Source organism: Lithobates pipiens, unplaced genomic scaffold, assembly GCF_037356315.1.
Source record: "Lithobates pipiens isolate NorthernLeopardFrog02 unplaced genomic scaffold, aLitPip1_a1.2 Scaffold_27, whole genome shotgun sequence".
In the NCBI taxonomy this organism is placed as follows: domain Eukaryota; kingdom Metazoa; phylum Chordata; class Amphibia; order Anura; family Ranidae; genus Lithobates; species Lithobates pipiens.
In genome coordinates, this window is record NW_027507788.1 from 212,639,216 (window position 1) to 212,661,057 (window position 21,842).

General features: G+C 41.9%; 1 protein-coding gene across 3 annotated transcripts in view; it reads left to right on the forward strand.

Moving 5' to 3' along the window:
- The window catches only part of PRDM16 (PR/SET domain 16), a 941,382-nt gene that overhangs the window by 230,746 nt on the left and 688,794 nt on the right, over nt 1–21,842 (forward strand). For all 3 annotated transcript variants that reach the window (XM_077458220.1, XM_077458222.1, XM_077458221.1), the window contains exon 2: nt 10,264–10,613. In XM_077458220.1, the coding sequence (XP_077314346.1) occupies nt 10,264–10,613 (350 nt within the window). The remainder of the gene's footprint in view (nt 1–10,263; nt 10,614–21,842) is intronic.

Sequence of the window (21,842 nt, forward strand, 5' to 3'; positions counted from 1 at the left end):
TCCCACTGATCACCAATGTAAGGAACATTCTTCTCACTGATCACCAATGTAAGGAACATTCTTCTCACTGATCACCAATGTAAGGAACATTCTTCCCACTGATCACCAATGTAAGGAACATTCTTCCCACTGATCACCAATGTAAGGAACATTCTTCCCACTGATCACCAATGTAAGGAACATTCTTCTCACTGATCACCAATGTAAGGAACATTCTTCTCACTGATCACCAATGTAAGGAACATTCTTCCCACTGATCACCAATGTAAGGAACATTCTTCCCACTGATCACCAATGTAAGGAACATTCTTCTCACTGATCACCAATGTAAGGAACATTCTTCCCACTGATCACCAATGTAAGGAACATTCTTCCCACTGATCACCAATGTAAGGAACATTCTTCCCACTGATCACCAATGTAAGGAACATTCTTCCCACTGATCACCAATGTAAGGAACATTCTTCCCACTGATCCCCAATGTAAGGAACATTCTTCCCACTGATCACCAATGTAAGGAACGTTCTTCCCACTGATCACCAATGTAAGGAACATTCTTCTCACTGATCACCAATGTAAGGAGCATTCTTCTCACTGATCACCAATGTAAGGAACATTTTTCTCACTGATCACCAATGTAAGGAACATTCTTCCCACTGACCACCAATGTAAAGATCATTATTCTCACTGATTACCAATGTAAGGAACATTTTTCCCATTGATCACCAATGTACAAAGCATTCTTCCTAATGATCCCCAATGTAAAGAACATTCTTCCCACTGACCACCAATATAAGGAGCCTTTTTGCCAAGGACCGCCAATGTAAAGAGCACTATTAGCTCTGACCACCAATGTAAGAGAGCATTTTACTCACCGCCAACGTAACAGATCACTTCACTCACCGACAATGTAATAGGTCCTCCTCCACTGGCCACCAATCAAAGGAGACGCTACAATTTCCACTGTATGCATTTCTTCTCTGGCCAATATTAGCATCATTTGCTTAAATTCATTATTATTATTGAAAATATTTTTTTCCTATAGATCAGCACCAAATGTCAAATATACGAATACATTGCACGTCTTAATCTTTCATTTTTTTTTATATTTTGTTACTCATATACCATGAGTTGCAGATATAGTAACAATTAGCAATGGTTCCGCGACACCTGAACGTTTATTTCCAAGGGTTCCTCTGTGTCTTCCAGACTGAGAAAGACTAAAGTTGATGGTGCACCATAGTAAATTTTGAGCGTTTCTAGGCATCTGATGGACGTTGTAAATCTCAATTATCAACACAATTCTTTCCATAACATTGACTTCTTTTGTGAACACTTTTTGTGTTTCTTGTTTGCAGGGGGATTTTCATATATTTACTTTAAATTACCCAAGTTTAACTGGATTATATTACACTAAATCGTGAATGTCTGAGGGTCCCAACAGTGCTTATGGTTTCTATGATGATCTCTTTACACCTGAACTCCAGCCAAAAGTTGTTTTTCAAGTTTGGATAGAGTAAGGAAAGGTTAGAACCTCCGTTGATTGCTGTCTTTGTCCCCCACTGGGGAGATTTCACGTCACTACATGTGTGGTCAGAATTGATGAACCCCCCCCCCCCAGTGGTGACCCAGATATCTGGACATTGCTGATTCTGACTTTTCACACAATAAGCAATCGAACCCTGGTGATTGTGCCACTTCTGAGTCCCTAAACCATTTCCTTAAAATTTAAATCCAGAGAAATGGGAAATCTATGAGCCCCCCCAAAACACACTGGTTGCTGTTTGGCCTTTCTGTAGTCATATACTGAACCAATAAACCAGCTGAACCAATTGAACTATTGGGTTGTTTCGCACTCTTTCTGGTTCCACTATAGATAGACCACTCAATTTGGAAGGCCCCTGTTTTTGAGGGGTTCCCCCCAATTTGTGGAGAACCATCAATCACAAGCCATTTGGCTCCACTAAAGACATCCCTTCGATTGGTAGAGGATCCAAATCCAGTGCTCCAATCCCACCTCATCTTGGACCTAAAAAAAAACTGATACAGGTCTTTCCCCTTCTAATGTAAAACTTAAAATGTACACATTCCAGTTTGTGAAATATCAAATAAAATTAATGTTTTTATCCCAATACCCCGTACACACGATCGGACTTTCCAACAACAAAACCGTGGATTTTTGTTCGAAGGATGTTGGCTCCATCTTGTCTTGCATACACACGGTCACACAAATGTTGGCCAACAATTACCAACGTGGTGACGTACAAGACGTACGTGATGTCTCCATTACGAGCGCAAGTTTTACAAGACCAAGTGCTTCTGACTCGTACTTGATTCCGAGCAAGGGTTGGAGTTTTGTGCAACGGACTTGTGTCCACGCAATCGGAAAGTCCGACAACAAACATTTGTTGGCGGAAAAAAATTTGAGAACCTGTTGGCCAACATTTGTTGGCGGAAAGTCCACCAACAAATGTCCGATGGAGCGTACACACGGTCGAACTTACTGCCAACAAGCTCACATCCATTTGTTGTCGGGAAATCCGATCGTGTGTACGCGGCATAAGACAATCATAAAAGCGATAGAATAATTTTTATAATGCTCCCTTGAGTGGATATGTTTTTAGTGTTTCAATTTCTTGTCCAAGAAAGTGGCTTGTCCGAGTGTAGTATATTACAATTTTGGTGTTAGAATTATTTGGCTAGTTTTTTTTAGTACTTGAAGGTTCATGCTAAGGGTTGGGGGTTTCGGTTAAAGGTTAAGTTGGGGTTTTGGTAGTGGGCTTAAGATTGGGGTTAAGGCTATGTTATGATTGATCTCTATTCTTGGACAACCGTGTATCGGAAAGTGTTTTGTTTCCCTTTTTTGTATGTTCTATTTTTGGTGTTAAAATGATTTGCTTTATTTTAATATTGTGCGTGAGGGTTTATGGTAAGGGTTAGGGGGTTGGATTTAAGGTTAGGTTGGGGTTTAGGAAGAGGACTAAGGATTATGGTGAAGGGAGGGGTACGACTAGGTTTCAGTTCTTGGCCAATTTTGTACCAGAAAGTGGTTTGGGTTTTGTGCCCCACATTTTTGCCGTTAGACTTTTTGGCTGGTTTAATATAATAGTTTGCGCAGTTCTCTCCTTTTTTTCCTTTTCTGCACGTATATAACATTTTTGGTATGTACTAGAATTGCTGAATCTTAATTATTTTATTGTTTTTGGTTACACACTGTAGCACAGATTTCCTTTTTTTCTTTTCTTTGGTTTAATATAATGCTTGAAGGTTCGTGGTAGGGGTTGGGAGTTGGCTTTAGGCGGTGGTTCCCAGATCCCTCCACTCTGATCACAGCTCCAGATCCCACCAGATCCCTCCACTCTGATCACACCTTCAGATACCCCACCAGATCCCTCCACTCTGATCAAACCTCCAGATACCCCACCAGATCCCTCCACTCTGATCACACTTCCAGATACCCCACCAGATCCCTCCACTGTGATCACACCTCCAGATACCCCACCAGATCCCTCCACTCTGATCACACTTCCAGATACCCCACCAGATCCCTCCACTCTGATCACACTTCCAGATACCCCACCAGATCCCTCCACTCTGATCACACCTCCAGATACCCCACCATATCTTTCCACTATGGTCACACCTCAAGATACCCCACCAGATCCCTCCACTCTGATCACACTTCCAGATACCCCACCAGATCCCTCCACTCTGATCACACTTCCAGATACCCCACCAGATCCCTCCACTCTGATCACACCTCCAGATACCACCAGATCCCTCCACTCTGATCTCACTTCCAGATACCCCACCAGATCCCTCCACTCTGATCACACTTCCAGATACCCCACCAGATCCCTCCACTCTGATCACACTTCCAGATACCCCACCAGATCCCTTCACTCTGATCTCACCTCCAGATACCCCACCAGATCCCTCCACTCTGATCTCACCTCCAGATACCCCACCAGATCCCTCCACTCTGATCTCACCTCCAGATACCCCACCAGATCCCTCCACTCTGATCACACCTCCAGATACCCCACCAAATCCCACTCTGATCACACCTCCAGATACCCCACCAAATCCCACTCTGATCACACCTCCAGATACCCCACCTTGAGTTCCTCTTCCACTGGCCTTTGCGCTCACTGCCTGCACACACTCTGGATCAGGATTCGCCCACTTCTCCGCCCACTTCTGCATGATCCGTTCTCCTTGCTTTCTGGGTGACAGCAGCTTAACCATTAAAGGAATTACAAAAATAATTGTTTATATTTGCCTGGTGTCATGTTTTTCTGCCGTCCGTACCCCAAACCTGGCCAATATGTTGGATGAAACTCCACCCAAACGTAGCCAAAGCTGCCCAGGAAGTATAAAGCTCATTGCAGGAGACGCTTGAATGTTAGTGGGCCTGTCAGTAAAATCATCCAGTCTGTGGAAAATATTACACTAACCTTCTGTTCAATTAATTGTACATTTTTATTTTTCTATTTATGGCCCATGCTTCTGCTTGTTATTGCTAATGCTGTTTTGCTGTGTAATTGCAGACCTAATAACTCCGGAGTTGTAACAAAACTTTTTTTTTTCTTTTTTTTTTTTCTTTTATGTTTAATGGCTTTTTTTTTTTTTTCTGTAAGGCAGCCGAGCGGTCATTAGTAAAGTCATTAAACCATATCCCTTACTCTGAAACCGCTGCATAACCAGAGTCAGGAATTTCAGGTTTATAACGCAAGAAAATAACATGCTATTGTGTAGCGAGGATTTCCAAACTCGTAAAAAGCCATGTTCTTGGCAGGGCCTTCCAAAGAGTTATGAAAGAGTGATTAGAAACACTCGCGCTGTAATTGAAGTCTGGTTAGGAGTGATTGCAGGCCTGTGCTGGGGATTGCAAAATTCAGAGGTACTGGTACAAATTGCCCTACCATTGGAGTCAGCTCAATGTTTCATTTGCCTACGTATTTTGTACCCCTAGGTGTCCCTTATTTTTTTATCTCATATGGTTAGGAGGTATGCTTAGGTCTTACATTCTCTAGGCCTTGTGCCATAATTATCGGTGATTCTGACATTCTAGGTAGCAACATGGCGCAAAAAAAATAAATAATGGGCGTATGTAAGTGACAACAGGCCATTGTCACTTACATACGGCCATTTAAACAAATTTTTTTTTTAAATGGCCGTATGTAAGTGACAATGGCCTGTTGTCACTTACATACGCCCATTATTTATTTATTTTTGCGCCATGTTGCTACCTAGAATGTCAGAATCACCGATAATTATGGCACAAGGCCTAGAAAATGTAAGACCTAAGCATACCTCCTAACCATCTGAGATAAAAAAAGAAGGGACACCTAGGGGTACAAAATACATAGGCAAATGAAACACCCCTGCTATATCCCCAGTTGGGGAACCATGAAGAATTATTATACCAAAAATAAGCAGTTTAAAGAGTATTTTGTTTGTTTTTTGTTTTTGTTAGATCATCCTTACCTAGATGGATGTTCCATCTGTCCCCCCCCCCCCCCTGCCAGCTCTTATGCCCCGTACACACGATCGGACTTTCCGACAACAAAACCGTGGATTTTTGTCCGAAGGTTGTTGGCTCAAACTTGTCTTGCACACACACGGTCACACAAATGTAGGCCAACAATTCAGAGCGTGGGAACGCGTTGACGTACAACGCGTACGACGAGCCTATGAAAAGGAAGTGACTATTCATGTGATATGTCCATTACGAACGCTAGTTTTACAAGACCGAGCGCTTCCCGGCTCGTACTTGATTCCGAGCATGCGTGAAACTTTTGCGCGCGGACTTGTGTACACGCGATCAGACTTTTCCGACGACAACGTTTTGTTGGCAGAAAATTTGAGAACCTGCTGTCAAACATTTGTGGGTGGAAAATCCGACAGCAAATGTCCGATGGAGGGTACACACGGTCGGACTTTCCAACATCGAGCTCACATCGAGCATTTCCCGTTGGATAATCTGACCGCGTGTATAAGACTGAGAACCGAGCGATCAAACACAGCCGATCACTCAGTTTTCAGAGCTCTGTGAGAACCGGTGACTCTCTGAAGCGCTGGGCTGTGGCGGGGGGGGCAGCTTTCTGAAAGCCTGAGCCAGGTGCCGATCCACGCTCCTAAGCGGGATCCCGACCATGTGGTCACACAATCTTTCCCGAGCCTGGACCAGCTCCGTGATGTCAGCCGACAGCGGGCATGTTCTCTGTTGATTTGAAGAAAAAAACAAGGACACAAATTAACAGAACACATAAAGGGCCAAATAGGGAGTGACTGCTCATTCTTTAGAGGTAAGTGGAAGGCTCTGTCCATGTGATCCTTCCACTGGCAATGTGCCAATAACAGCAGTCGCCCATGAAGTCCTGGTTTTGGTTTAAAAAGAGGGACAGGTTCTCCAAATGAGAGGCAGTTAAAAGCTACGGCCTAAAGAAGCCCTTCTCAATCAGGGTTCAGTGGACCCCTTCCCTTCAGTGACTTCTACAGGTTCCTTGAGTTCCTTGAGCAAGCAGCTTTTACAAGGCATACCTTCCACCAACCACCATTAAAAGTGTTCATCTACCCCTCTGACCACCGATATAAGAGCAGTCTTTGCAATGTAGGAGCGCCGAACCTTATGAAGATGGGATATAGCGCTATGAGGGGTTTGCGGTCTTACAGGCTGCTCACCAGCAACTGTGGGGTTTTGCTGGAGCCCCAGAGGGGTTCCCTAAAGTCTTCAAAAGATGTCTCTTTGCTGGAGGGGATGTCTCTTTTCTATATTGGGATGTCTCTCTGCTTGTTGGGATGTCTCTTTGCTATATTGGAATGTCTCTCTGCTGGAGCGGATGTCTCTTTGCTGTATTGGGAGTCTTTATTGCTATATGGGGATGTCTCTTTGCTATATTGGGATGTCTCTCTGCTTGTTGGGATGTCTCTTTGCTATATTGGAATGTCTATCTGCTGGAGGGGATGTCTCTTTGCTATATTGGGACATCTCTCTGCTTGTTGGGATATCTCTTTGCTATATTGGAATGTCTGTCTCCCTGCTGGAGTGGATGCCTCTTTGCTGTATTGAGTGTCTTTATTGCTATATGGGGATGTCTCTTTGCTATATTGGAATGTCTCTCTGCTTGTTGGGATGTCTCTTTGCTATATTGGAATGACTCTTTGCTATATTGGAATGTCTCCCTGCTGGAGTGGATGCCTCTTTGCTGTATTGAGTGTCTTTATTGCTATATGGGGATATAGCGCTATGAGGGGTTTGCGGTCTTACAGGCTGCTCACCAGCAACTGTGGGGTTTTGCTGGAGCCCCAGAGGGGTTCCCTAAAGTCTTCAAAAGATGTCTCTTTGCTGGAGGGGATGTCTCTTTGCTGTATTGAGTCTCTTTATTGCTATATGGGGATGTTTCTATTGCTATATTGGAATGTCTCTCTGCTTGTTGGGATGCCTCTTTGCTATATTGGAATGTCTCTCTGCTGGAGAGGATGTCTCTTTGCTGTATTGGGTGTCTTTATTGCTATATCGGGCTGTCTCTGTGCTAGATTGAGCTGTTTCTTTGCTTGATTGGGCTGTCCCATTGCTGGAAAAGATGGTAGTGCCACACCAGCTTGTATAGTCCTTTAAAATAGGTTTGTTTTGCAGCAGCCAATGCGTTTCCGGGGATCAGCACCCTCCCTTCATCAAGGCTAATAACTAGACAAAAGAGAAAATACAAAAATTCCTAAAAATGCGTTTTGGGCACCTTTCCTCCTGACCACCATTGTACAGGGGTTTCTAAGACTTACAATGTAGGAGGGCACTTTTCCAATACCCACCAAGGTAAAGGGGCACTCAACTGATAACTAAAACAAGGGGGAATGGCCACCACTAATGTACCATGAGCTGTAGATATAATAGTTTTTAGCAGCGGTTCCCTGAAACCCAAAAATTATTTCAAAGGTTCCTCCAGTGTAAAAAAGTTTGAGTAAAGCTGGCCTAGGTCCTTAACAAGTATCTAAACCCAAGGGAAACATCAATTATTTCGTACTTTTTGTAAAAGACTAAATCTTAAACAGTTCCAACAGATATTACATCTTTATGCCGTTTCCCCGAAAATAAGACCTAGTGTGATTGTCGGTGATTGCTGCAATATAAGCCCTACCCCCCAAATAAGCCCTTAAAGTCCTTGTAGGTCTTATTTTCAGGGTAGGGCTTGTTTTCAGGGGGAAACAGAGTAGGGCTTATTTGGGGGGTAGGGCTTATATTGCAGCCATCAATGACAATCACGCTAGGTCTTATTTTCGGGGGAAACAGGGTACTTAGGTTACTACCACTTTCCGGCCACCTAACGGGGAATATACGTCATGATTTTGATGTTAAATATCGGCGTAGGTGCCATAACCCCCAGTATTATTATTTTTTCGGCTTTCCCATAAAAAGTGGTGAATTCACTGCGGGATCACTTTTAGAAGCAGCCAAAGAGATGCCCCCCTCCCGGTGGTTCCCGGGCTCACGTTTACCGATCACTGAGCCCGGGAACCATCCGGCATCGGCATGGTGTTTTGCATAGCGATAAGCGATGGTAAGATGGTCGCCGCTCATCTCTATGCCCTTGGAGGACCGGAGTGACATCAACGTCACTTCCGGTTCTTAGGCTTTGCAAACATGTTTTGTTTTTTTTTTCCTTAAAGCAAAAGATAAATTTTTTTGTTTTTTTTTTGATCTTTTGCTTTTAAGGGTAGAGGAGAGATTTGGGGGACTTTTAGACCCCAGATCTCTCCATAAAGAGGACCTGTCATGCTGTAATGTTATCGCAAAGGGATGTTTACATTTCTTCCGAAAGCAATAAAAGTGATCATTTTTTTTTTGTTTGTTTTTTTAAAGGAACAGTGTAAAAATAAAAAAAAATAAAAAAAATATAATAATTTTTTTTTTTTTTTTAATATGTAAACAGTGTTTGCACCACACATGTGAGTTATCGCCGCGAACATCTGAGCGAGAGCAATAATTCTAGCACTAGACTTCCTCTGTAACCCTAAACTGTTAACCTGCAGAAATTTTTTAAGCTTCGCCTATGGAGTTTCCTAAGTACCGTGGTTTGGCGCCATTCCACATGAGCGCGCAGCTTTAAAGCGTGACATGTTAGGTATCTATTTACTCAGAGTAACATCATCTTTTACATTATACAAAAAAAAAAAAAAATAGGTATATATTCTTTTTTTTTTTTTTCTTTTTTTTTTTTTCCATTAAAGTGTCTTTTTTCCCAAAAAATGACGTTGGAAAAACTGCTGCGTAAAAATTTTTTTACGTAAAAAAACATTTCAACATTTCAGAAAAAAAAAGAATATATACCTATTTTTTTTTTTTTTGTATAAAAAAAAAAAAGAAAAAAAAAAGATTATATACCTATTTTTTTTTTTTGTATAAAAAAAAAAAAGAAAAAAAAAAAAGATTATATACCTATTTTTTTTTTTTTTTTACATTAAAGTGTCTTTTTTCCCAAAAAATTACATTGGAAAAACTGCTGCGTAAAAAAAAATTGACGTAAAAAAAACATTTCAACCACTGCCATTTTATTCTCTAGGGTCTCTGCTAAAAAAAAAAAAAAAAAAAAAAAAAAAAATATATATATATATATATATATATATATATATATATATATATATATAATGTTTGGAGGTTCTAAGTAATTGTCTAGCAGAAAATATTAAACTTATGAACAAAAAAACGTAAAAAAAAAAAAAAAGCTGGGTCCTTGAGTAGTTAAGTAAATCATAAAAAAAACAATCGATTTCATACTTTTTGGAACTTTTGCAGTTACAATGTAACAGATCGAGCTGTTATCTTCTGGAATGTATTGTGTTTTCCGACTAGTAGAAGCATGGAGATCCCATCACAAGCAAACTTTAAAAAAATATATATATATTATATAATAAATATTTATAAAAAAATATATATAAACTATAGTTTTTCTAAAATTAGATATTATGTTATTTGGACATTGTTTTTTTCAATGATTATTGATTAAGAAATTAAATGTTATGTTTTTTTTACTAGGGTATAAAAGAAATGTTACATACTAGCATTATATATCTTTTCTTCCACCCATAACATGAATTTTTAGTCTTTTTTTTTTTTTTTTTCATTCTTTCCTTCTATTTCTACTGTTGTTTGCAGAGATCAATAGCTCAAGCTTACATTATTATTAATGTTATTATTACAATATTGTGGTTCAGGCTTCGTTCCCTTTTTTTTCCTAAACGCTTGTTTGTTCCCTCTTTCAGGTGACAGTGACCTTGTCAATAACATGTACGAGCCTGACCCGGATCTCCTTGGCGGCGACAGCGCAGAAGAAGAGACGGAGGACAGCATTTTGTCACCCATCCCCGTAGGACCCCCTTCGCCTTTCCCGACCAGCGAAGACTACACCCCAAAGGAAGGTTCTCCTTACGAGGCCCCCGTCTTCATTCCTGATGACATTCCGATCCCCTCGGACTTTGAGCTCAGAGAGTCCTCGGTACCCGGGGCCGGTTTGGGCATTTGGGCCAAGAAAAAGTTGGAAATCGGGGAAAGATTGGGACCTTATATCATGACACAGAAGACCGCATTAAAGGAGGTCAACCTTGGATGGGAAGTAAGTCAAACGTTGGCCAAATTAACCACAGTAATGGTCTTTTTCCCCCTAATGGTTTCTAAAAGATATGAAGGTCTGGTTAAGGCCTAGAGCAGAAGGCTATATGGGGTGGCCTTTTATGTTGTTTATTCTTTCTAATATAATGTGATAAAGATTCATATTTAACCATTCCATATGAAAGATGCTGGGCCAACCTATATTGTTGTCCTTGGCCCATGAATGTTTGTTTGGTGCCCAACCTAATTTTTTCCATTAAAAATAAGAAACAAACCCTATGCCATTTATAAAAATGACCCATCTATATATATTGCCCACTTCCTGTGTCCTTTATCTGTGTCTTGGACCATGCAGTAAGTCAACTTCAACCAACGTTCTCCATCTTTGGCACATCTTTGGTTAACAAGACCATTCTGGTGTTCAAATCCTCACACCCCGTCCATTTGACTGCCTCATTTCACCACACTATATATTAACACATGCCCATCTCAAAACCATGGGTGTTGATAAGGAGCTGGCCTCCCTTGGTGGAGATAACAGCCTCCATTTTTCCGGGAAGGCTTTCCACAAAATCTTGGGGTGGGCCTGTGGGAATTTGTGCCCATTCAGCCAAAAGAGCATTTGTGAGGTCAGGTCCTGGTGTTAAGACAAGAAGACCTGGCTCACAGTTGATGTTCCAACTCAACCCAAAAGTGTCCAGTAGGGTTGAGGTCAGGGTTCTGCTAAGGCCTCCCAAGTTCCTCCTCACCCAACTCATCAAACCATGTCTTTATGGAGCTGGCTTCGTGCACAGGGGTTGTGTTGGATGAGAAGACTTGGCTCACAGTTGGCGTTTCAATTCATCCCAAGTGTTCAGTAGAATTGAGATCACCACTCCATATAGGCTGCTTGAGTTCCTTCACATCCAACTCATCAAACCATCTTTATGGATCTGGCTTTGGGCACAGAGGTGCAGTCATGCTGGAACAAAAAGGGCCTTCACCACAAGGCTGGATGAACACAATTGTTTGAAATGTCTTTCTATGTGGACATATGAATAGTCCCCTTTGGTGGAGACACCTAAACTCACAATTGATGTTCTAATTCACCCCAAAAGTGTCCAGTAGGGTTGAGGTCAGGGTTCTGTGCAGGCTTCCCAAGTTCCTCCTCACCCAACTCATCAAACCATGTCTTTATGGAGCTGGTTTTGTGCACAGGGCTAGTCCCCTTAAGTGGAGACACCTAAACTCACAGTTGATGTTCTAATTCATTCCAGAAGTGTCCAGTAGGGTTGAGGTCAGGGTTCTGCTAAGGCCTCCCAAGTTCCTCCTCACCCAACTCATCAAACCATGTGTTTATGGAGCTGGCTTCGTGCACAAGGCTAGTGTTGGATGAGAAGACTTGGCTCACAGTTGGCGTTTCAATTCATCCCAAGTGTTCAGTAGAATTGAGACCAGCACTCCATACAGGCTGCTTGAGTTCCTTCACATCCAACTCATCAAACCATGTCTTTATGGATCTGGCTTTGGGCACAGGGGTGCAGTCATGCTGGAACAGAAAAGGGCCTTCACCGCAAGGCTGGAAGAACACAATTGTTTAAAATGTCTTTCTATGTGGACATATGAATAGTCCCCTTCAGTGGAGACACCTAAACTCACAGTTGATGTTCCAATTCATCCCAAAAGTGTCCAGTAGGGTTGAGGTCAGGGTTCTGTGCAGGCTTCCCAAGTTCCTCCTCAACCAACTCAAACCATGTCTTTATGGAGCTGGCTTTGTGCACAGGGCTAGTCCCCTTAAGTGGAGACACCTAAACTCACAGTTGATGTTCTAATTCACCCCAAAAGTGTCCAGTAGGGTTGAGGTCAGGGTTCTGCTAAGGCCTCCCAAGTTCCTCCTCACCCAACTCATCAAACCATGTCTTTATGGAGCTGGCTTTGGGCACAGGGGTACAGTCATGCTGGAACAAAAAGGGCCTTCACCGCAAGGCTTGAAGAACACAATTGTTTAAAATGTCTTTCTATGTGGACGTATGAATAGTCCCCTTCGGTGGAGACACCTAAACTCACAGTTGATGTTCCAATTCATCCCAAAAGTGTCCAGTAGGGTTGAGGTCAGGGTTCTGTGCAGGCCTCCCAAGTTCCTCCTCACCCAACTCATCAAACCATGCCTTTATGGATCTGGCTTTGGGCACAGGGGTACAGTCATGCTGGGACAGAAAAGGGCCTTCACCACAAGGCTGGATGAACACAGTTGTTTAAAATGTCTTTCTATGTGGACGTATGAATAGTCCCCTTCGGTGGAGACACCTAAACTCACAGTTGATGTTCTAATTCATCCCAAAAGTGTCCAGTAGGGTTGAGGTCAGGGTGCTGTGCAGGCTTCACAGGTTCCTCCTCACCCAACTCATCAAACCATGTCTTTATGGATCTGGCTTCGTGCACAGGGGTAGTCCCCTTCGGTGGAGACACCTAAACTCAATCATTTGAAGGGGTGTGCTCATACGTATGTTTGTTCATATAGTGTGTATATCTCGGCCACTACAGCTTACAGGGAGGCAAATTTACTAAACTTGGGAAAGCCGGAATCAGGAGAAGGTGTGCATGGCAACCAATCAGCTTCTACCTTTAAATTTTTAAAAACTTAACTGAAAAGGCTGAAGTTAGAAGCAGATTGGGTACCATCAGTGTTATATGTCGTATACAAAATGAACACTGGTACTGGAGATTTTAGTCGACTAAAATGCGTCTAAAACTAAAACAATTCGGATGACTAAAATACGACTAAAACTAAAACGGCATTTTTAGTCGACTAAAACGAAATCGAAATTTGACATCAAAATGAACGGCCGCTCCAGATTCTGTCTGCTTCAGTTTTAGTGAATCCCCTCCCAATGTATTCACCCGTCTTATGTTCCTTTTATTAGTCAGAGAATTGGGACCAGAGAAACCAGCCAATAGTCAGTTCTGGTCCACTTCCCGAAGAACGATATACTCTTCGCTGGCTGTCATCTATTTCTATATAAAGCATTCCGTTATTTTATTTTTTTTGACTATAAATTCTGGGAGTTTCCACGGAAAAGAACATTCTCACGTCTCTGGAGCTCAAAGTCTTCTAATCCTAGATGTTTAAAGGAAACCCCCCAGTTTTGCTAAAAAAAAAATGTATAATAATATAAGGTATATAATTGTTGTGCAGGTCATTCTGTAGATTACCGATCCTAATCAAACCTCTCATAGGCTGCGGTTGATTTTTAAATTTTTTTATATTATTTTTTTTTATTATTATTATTTTCAAGATTATTTTTATGTTTTATTTTTTTTAGTTGTATACATTATTAATAAAAAACAAAAAAACAAAACAAAAAAACAACATTTTTTCTTGTGAAAAAAAAAAAAAGTTAATACAGGGGTCCTCCATAATCTGTGAGAACTCCAAGCTTTCTCCAGTAGACATTCTATTCTATTCTAATATATTCTATTCTATTCTTTCTATTCTATTCCTTTCTATCCTAATCTATTCTTTTAGTTTCTATTCTATTGTGTTTTATTCTATTCTATCCTTTGAAATTCGAATTTCAGACGATGGCTATATTCTTTCTATTTTATTCTATTCTATTTTTTCTATTCTTTTCTATTCTAATATGTTCTGTTCTATTCTATTCTTTTCTTTTCTATCTCTATTCTTTTTTATGCTACTCTTATATTTTCTATTCTATTCTACTCTATTCTATTCTTTCTATTCTATTCCTTTCTATCCTAACCTATTTTTTTAGTTTCTATTCTATTGTGTTTTATTCTATCCTTTGAAATTTGAATTTCAGAAGATGACTATATTCTTTCTATTTTACTCTATTCTATTTTTTCTATTCTCTTCTATTCTATTCTTATATTTTCTGTTCTATTCTATTCTTTTCTATTCTATCTCTATTCTTTTTTATGCTACTCTTATATTTTCTATTCTATTCTACTCTATTCTATTCTTTCTATTCTATCCTAACCCATTCTTTTAGTTTCTATTCTATTGTGTTTTATTCTATCCTTTGAAATTTGAATTTCAGAAGATGGCTATATTTTTCTATTTTATTCTATTCTATTTTTTTCCTGATTCTCTTCTATTCAATTTTTTCCTGATTCTCTTCTATTCTATTCTTAGATTTTCTGTTCAATTCTATTCTTTTCTATTCTATTTCTTTTACATTCTATTATTTTATTTTCTATTCTATTCTGTTTTACTCTATTCTATTCTTTTCTAAATTTGAATTTCGTAAGACGGCTATATTATTATTATTATTATAAAACACAATTTATATAGCGCCAACAGTTTACGTGGCTCTTTACAATGTGGGGGGGGGGGGGGGAGCAGCACAATTGCAGTACAGTTCATTTCCAACACATATATTTTTTGAAGGAAATCAGCAATATGTTTACATTTCAAATTTGTTTTTGAATTCCAATTCATTTCAAATTCGTGTTTTAAAGAGGAAGTAAATTTCAGAAGTTGGCTATATTCTTTCTATTTTATTCTATTCTATTTTTTTTCCTTATTCTCTTCTATTCTATTCTTATATTTTCTGTTCTATTCTATTCTTTTCTATTCTATTTCTTTTTTTTTTCATTCTATTATTTTATTTTCTATTCTATTCTGTTTTACTCTATTCTATTCTTTTCTATATAATACACAATTTATATAGCGCCAACAGTTTACATGGCACTTTACAATGTGGGGGGGGGGGTGCATCACAATTACAGTACAGTTCAATTCCAACACACATATTTTTTGAAAGAAATCAGCAATATGTTTACATTTCAATTTTTTTTTCGAATTTGATTTCGTTTTCCAATTCATTTCAAATTTGTGGTTTAATTTGAGTCAAATAATTTGTTATTTTGGATGAAATACATTTTTGTAATTTCTATTCTTTTTTATTTTACTCTTATATTTTCTATTCTATTCTACTCTATTCTATTCTTTCTATTCTATTCCTTTGTATCCTATTCTTTTCTTTTAGTTTCTAGTCTATTGTGTTTTATTATATTCTATCCTTTGAAATTAGAATTTCAGAAGATGGCTATATTCTTTCTATTTTATTCTATTCTATTTTTTGTCTATTCTCTTCTATTCTATTCTTATATTTTATGCTCTATTCTTTTCTATTCTCTCTCTATTCTTTTTATGCTACTCTTATATTTCCTATTCTATTCTATCTATTCGTTTTCCAATTCATTTCAAATTCGTCTTTTAATTTGAGTCAAATAATTTGTTATTTTGGATGAAATTTATTTTTGTAATTTCAGGTTTGTTTAAGCGTGTTATTCGTTAGAATTTCGGACACATCCGAATCTCCGAATGTTTTGTTTTTAAATTCCGATTTGCAACAAAACGAACTGCATACGTCTACTAATAAGACAGCCCGGCAGTAGCTGCTTGTGGCCTGACGCTCTCTAATTGGATCTCCATAGACGCCAGAGACACAAATAACAAAATGTTATATATTTTTTTAATATAAAAAATATATATATATATATATATATATATATATATATATATATATTTAAAATTTTAATAAATAAAGAAAATATCTGCAGAAATTAGCCCAACAAATCCCAGCGTGAGACTTCCTGTGATAAAGACCGCTCACTGCCGCTCTCTCTCCTTGTGCAGGAGGACTGGTCTTGTCGCCGCCCCCTTCCAGTAGTGGGTGGGGCCTCACAAAAGATCCATAGAAAGTACAGGCCGGCAGCTTCTCCACAGAAAATATTTAATGTGAGCATTACAGCAATAACATCATCCAAAAAACTGACGCGTTTCGGCCTTAGGCCGTCATCAAATGCGATAAAGTAGGCTTTTGACGAAGGCCTAAGGCCGAAACGCGTCAGTGGGTTTCGGATGATGCTTGTTGCTGTAATGCTCAAATAAATGTTTTCTATGGAGAAGCTGTCGAGTCGCCGGCCTGCACTTTCTATATCGCTTCTATATCACTTACTGACGCGTTTCGGCCTTAGGCCGTCATCAAAGATGCAATAAAGTAGGCTTTTGACGAAGGCCTAAGGCCGAAAGGGTTTTCGGATGATGTTTGCTGCTGTAATGCTCAAATAAATGTTTTCTATGGAGAAGTTGTCGAGTCGCCGGCCTGCACTTTCTATATATCGCTTTGAATATGGCTGTAGGCATCAGCGAACTCTCTTCAAGGTGTCCTCAGCGTTTCGAAAGTCCTCTTAACAACCCATAAAATTGAACATTCTGCATCTTTAAGAGGAAAACATTGTTATTTATCTCCGCGGCCGGGACTATCCACTGCTGGAAATGTTAACTCCGCCGCCACAGGTAATCTAAAATTTAAATGTCTCCCCGCATGATTGATGTCGCCATTTTAAAGGCCAAGTTGGGCGAGAAGTGTTATTTGTAGAAGGGACCTGAGCATTGAGCGCAAATTATTCCGTGTGATACACCGCGTGAGCAGACAGATGCCTAGCCCGGGGGGATGTTCCATCACAGCGCCGACTCTCCCTCTTCCCCGCCGATCGCCATACAAACCATTTATATCAAAGTCATTACACTCAATTCACGGCCAGGTGATGGGCAACGTATACCTCACTATATATATATATATATATATATATATATATATATATATATATATATATAATACTCATCTATACATCTCACTATATATATAATACTCATCTCCACACCATCCTTCTCCACCACCAATGTCTCTGATTCTATTACAGCAAATAGACTATGTTCTATATATCTATGTTCTATCTAACTATGATCTATGTATCTATCTATCTATCTATCTATCTAGAGGCGTACATACAGGGGTCACAGGGGCACCATTGCAACCCCACCTAATGCTCCAGGGTGTCCTTGTGCCCCCCTCCCCCCCTTAAACCTGGATAGGAGGGCGGTGGGGAAGGTGGAACGTAGAGGAACCGATCCCTCCATTTCCGTCCTGCAGCCGCCGAATGCCCGCTTCTCCTCCTCTTCTTCCTCCCGTAGACATTCAGCCAGTGGATCTGTCAGATTTGGGGGTGGGGAAGGGGCCTGCAAATGGGGCATTTCCCAGCCCCTTCCTCATCTTAATGAATAAAGTCAATGATCAGTACCGATTTTTTTTTTTTATTCATTCATAGATGAGGCATAGTAAACTGTGTTTGCTATGCTTCAGTTTATGGATGAACGGGAAGCTCTGTACAGAACTATCCCTGTTCATTTATTCTGTGCAACTGAGGCCGCAGAGAAAGGGACTGATGAATCTGTTTTCAGTCCATCTCTCTGTTTCAAAAATGAGACATCAGGGTACTATTTATGGGGTCGGAGATGAGTGCAGGCCTGTGGGGTTGGAGGTGAGTCCAGTCATGTGGGGTTAGAGGTGAGTCTAGGTCTGTGGGGTTGGAGGTGATTCCAGGTCTGTGTGTTTGGAGGTGAGTCCAGGTCTGTGGGAGTTGGAGGTGGGTCCATGTCTGCGAGGTTGGGGGTGAGTCCAGTCATGTGCGGTTGGAGGGGAGTCCAGTCATGTAGGGTTGGATGTGAATCCAGGTCTGTGGGGTTGGAGGTGAGTCCAGGTCTGTGAGGTTGGCAGTGAGTCCAGGTTTGTGAGGTAGGGGGTAAGTCCATGTCTGTGGGGTAGAAGTTGAGTCCAGTCCTGTGGGGTTGGAGGTGAGTCCAGGTCTGTGAGGTAGGAGGTGAATCTAGGTCTGTGAGGTTGGAAGTGAGTCCAGGTCTGTGAGGTAGGAGGTGAGTCCAGGTCTGTGGGAGTTGGAGGTGGGTCCATGTCTGGGAGGTTGGGGGTGAGTCCAGGCCTGTGGGGTTGGAGGTGAGTCCAGATCTGTGAGGTTGGAGGTGAGTCCAGGTCTGTGAGGTAGGAGGTGAATCTAGGTCTGTGGGAGTTGGAGGTGGGTCCATGTCTGGGAGGTTGGGGGTGAGTCCAGGTCTGTGGGGTTGGAGGTGCGTTCAGTCATGTGGGGTTGGTGGGCAGTCCAGTCATGTAGGGTTGGAGGGGAGTCCAGTCATGTGGGGTAGGAGGTGAATCCAGGTCTGTGGGGTTGGAGGTGAGTTCAGTCATGTGGGGTTGGTGGGCAGTCCAGTCATGTAGGGTTGGAGGGGAGTCCAGTCATGTGGGGTAGGAGGTGAATCCAGGTCTGTGGGGTTGGAGGTGAGTCCAGGTTTGTGAGGTTGGGGGTGAGTCCAGGTCTGTGGCGTTGGAGGTGAGTCCAGGTCTGTGAGGTTGGCGGGGAGTCCAGGTTTGTGAGGTTGGTGGTGAGTCCAGGTCTGTGGGGTTGGAGGTGGGTCCAGTCATGTAGCGTTGGAGGGGAGTCCAGTCATGTGGGGTTGGAGGTGAGTCCAGGTCTGTGGGGTAGGAGGTGAATCCAGGCCTGTGGGGTTGGAGGTGAGTCCAGTCATGTAGCGTTGGAGGGGAGTCCAGTCATGTGGGGTTGGAGGTGAGTCTAGGTCTGTGGGGTTGGAGGTGAGTCCATGTCTGTGAGGTTGGAGGTGAGTCCAGGTCTGTGGGGTAGGAGGTGAATCCAGGCCTGTGGGGTTGGAGGTGAGTCCAGTCATGTAGCGTTGGAGGGGAGTCCAGTCATGTGGGGTTGGAGGTGAGTCTAGGTCTGTGGGGTTGGAGGTGAGTCCATGTCTGTGGGGTTGGAGGTGAGTCTAGGTCTGTGGGGTTGGAGGTGAGTCTAGGTCTGTGGGGTTGGAGGTGAGTCTAGGTCTGTGGGGTTGGAGGTGAGTCTAGGTCTGTGGGGTTGGAGGTGAGTCTAGGTCTGTGGGGTTGGAGGTGAGTCTAGGTCTGTGGGGTTGGAGGTGAGTCCATGTCGGTGAGGTTGGAGGTGAGTCTAGGTCTGTGGGGTTGGAGGTGAGTCCATGTCGGTGAGGTTGGAGGTGAGTCTAGGTCTGTGGGGTTGAAGTTGAGTCCAGGCCTGTGGGATTCGAGGTGGGTCCTGCATCGACCACAGGAAGGAGTAGAATCCAGGAAAAGAATATGGTCACCTTTGTGAAGCAGAAGCTGCATTGAGAATGTCACGCACCATGACGTACCTCCCGAGGCAACTGAGAGAACTTTGATGGTTCTTCAATTAACCTTCAGACAACTTTTCTCTTATCCTGATGCAAAGCTGTATTTACTTTCTTATTTTTAAGTAATGTTCCATATCTCAGTTACTCATTGAATGTGAAGCCTGGTACGGGCAGTTTCTATTATTTGAGATTCTGTTGACTTTGCGATATTATTTATTTTTGGACTAGGTGAGAATACTTTCTCCATGGCGCTCCTGTTGTTCCTCTGGCATTCTTTTGTTCGTTGATCGTGACCTGACAGCCAACTTTTATACCAGCATTTAAAAACTATTTGCCCTCAAACTAACGTCCTCAAACAGAGCCCCGGACCCACCCAAGCACTATCTCTTCTGACCTTGTATTCACATTTCACCGAGATAAATGACTCTCTTTGTATGACATCTTTTATCTGCCACCTCTATCTGTCTGCAGGAAATTTTTTTTTACAAGATTGAGCCGTAAAGGCTGCAGATTCTCAACCCGCTCGTTTATTTTCTTCTCCTCCCTACAAAGGATTGGCTTCTCAGGGGCCCTATTCTAGCAAGTGCTGAGATACGGCTCCGGTTCTGAAGGCACTTTTCCATTTCGATAGAGATTAGGGCTCAACATATTAAAACAACACAAAAAAAAATTGGAAAACCAAAATATCACATCAGAATATTAAAAGCTAAGTTCATCTATTTCAGAAAATAGCCTATGAATTCGTGGGGTTCAAAAAGATTTTATTGAGAAAAAGTCAAGAAAGGTCAAGAAAACAAATACAAGTAGAAATATGTCCAATGGTGCCACCATACGAAATGAAACACTTATATTTTGTCCAAGAACATAACGCAGTTTAGCTAACCCATAAGATGTAGTGGTCAAAGACCCTTTTGCATAGCTTAGATTTTATAACCATAGAGTTTTAAAGATGAATTCCTTCACAATGCCTATAGTTACAGAGATAAATGAGGGCTTAAAGCGGAGGTCCACCCTAAAGTGGACCTTCCGCTCATTGGAATCCTCCCCCCCTCCGGCGCCACAATTGGCACCTTTCCGGTGGGGAGGGGGGTGCAGGTACCTGTACAGTACAGGTATCTGCACCCACTTCCGGCGTAGATCCTGCAGAAGGTACGCCCCTTTTTCCGCAGAATCTACGCCCCTTTCCGAAAGTCCCCCCGCTGCCTGCTGGGAAACACACGGATCCCAGAGACAGCGGGGACCATCCTTATTGCGCAGCGCGACTCGCGCATGTGCAGTAGGGAACCGGGAAATGAAGCCGCAAGGCTCCACTTCCTGATTCCCATACCCAAGATGGCGGCGGCAGCACCCGAGAGGCGATCGAGAGATCGGCTTCGGGTGCCGACATCGCGGGCGCGCTGGGCGGGTAAGTGTCACTATCTTAAAAGTCAGCAGCTGCAGTATTTGTAGCTGCTGGCTTTTAAAAAAAAAAAAAATGGCGGACTCCCGGCGGACTCCCGCTTTAAGTTAAAGTGGTTGTAAAGACTCAAGGCTTTTTACCTTCATGCATTCTATGTTTGAAGGTAAAAGAGTCCTGTGCATTCTTCAGTCCGGTTCAGGTGTGATTTCAAGTAAAAATCTGCACCTGAATCGCACCCATCCGGTGAACAAAACTGCACCGGACTCCTTTTAAAAAAACCACTCTGAAACCGCAGCTGGACATACACTATATTACCAAAAGTATTGAGACACACTTGAACTTTATTGACATCCCAGTCTTAGCCCTTGTACACACGGTTCGGAAATTCCGACGGAAAAGATCCGATCGGACCGCGTTGTCGGATAATCCGACCGTGTGTGAGCTCCATCGGACTTTTTCCGTCGGAATGTCTGACCAACAAAAGTTTGAGAATTGGATATAAAATTTTCGACAACATGATCCGATCGGACTTTGTCCGATCGTTTGTAGAGAGTTCCGATCGGAACAAAGTGCCACGCATGCTCAGATCAAATTACGAGACCAAAGCTATTGGCTACTAGCCACAACGTAGTCCCTGTCGCAACGAACGAACGTCATCACGTTCCCGAATGATCGGATTTTCCGACAACTTTGTCCGACCGTCTGTATGCAACACCAGTTTCGGGTAAAATCTGTCGGAAAAAATCAAGACGGATTTTGTTGTCGGAATGTCCGACCGTGTGTACAAGGACTTAGTCCGTAGGGTTCAATATTGAGTTGGCTCCGCCCTTTGC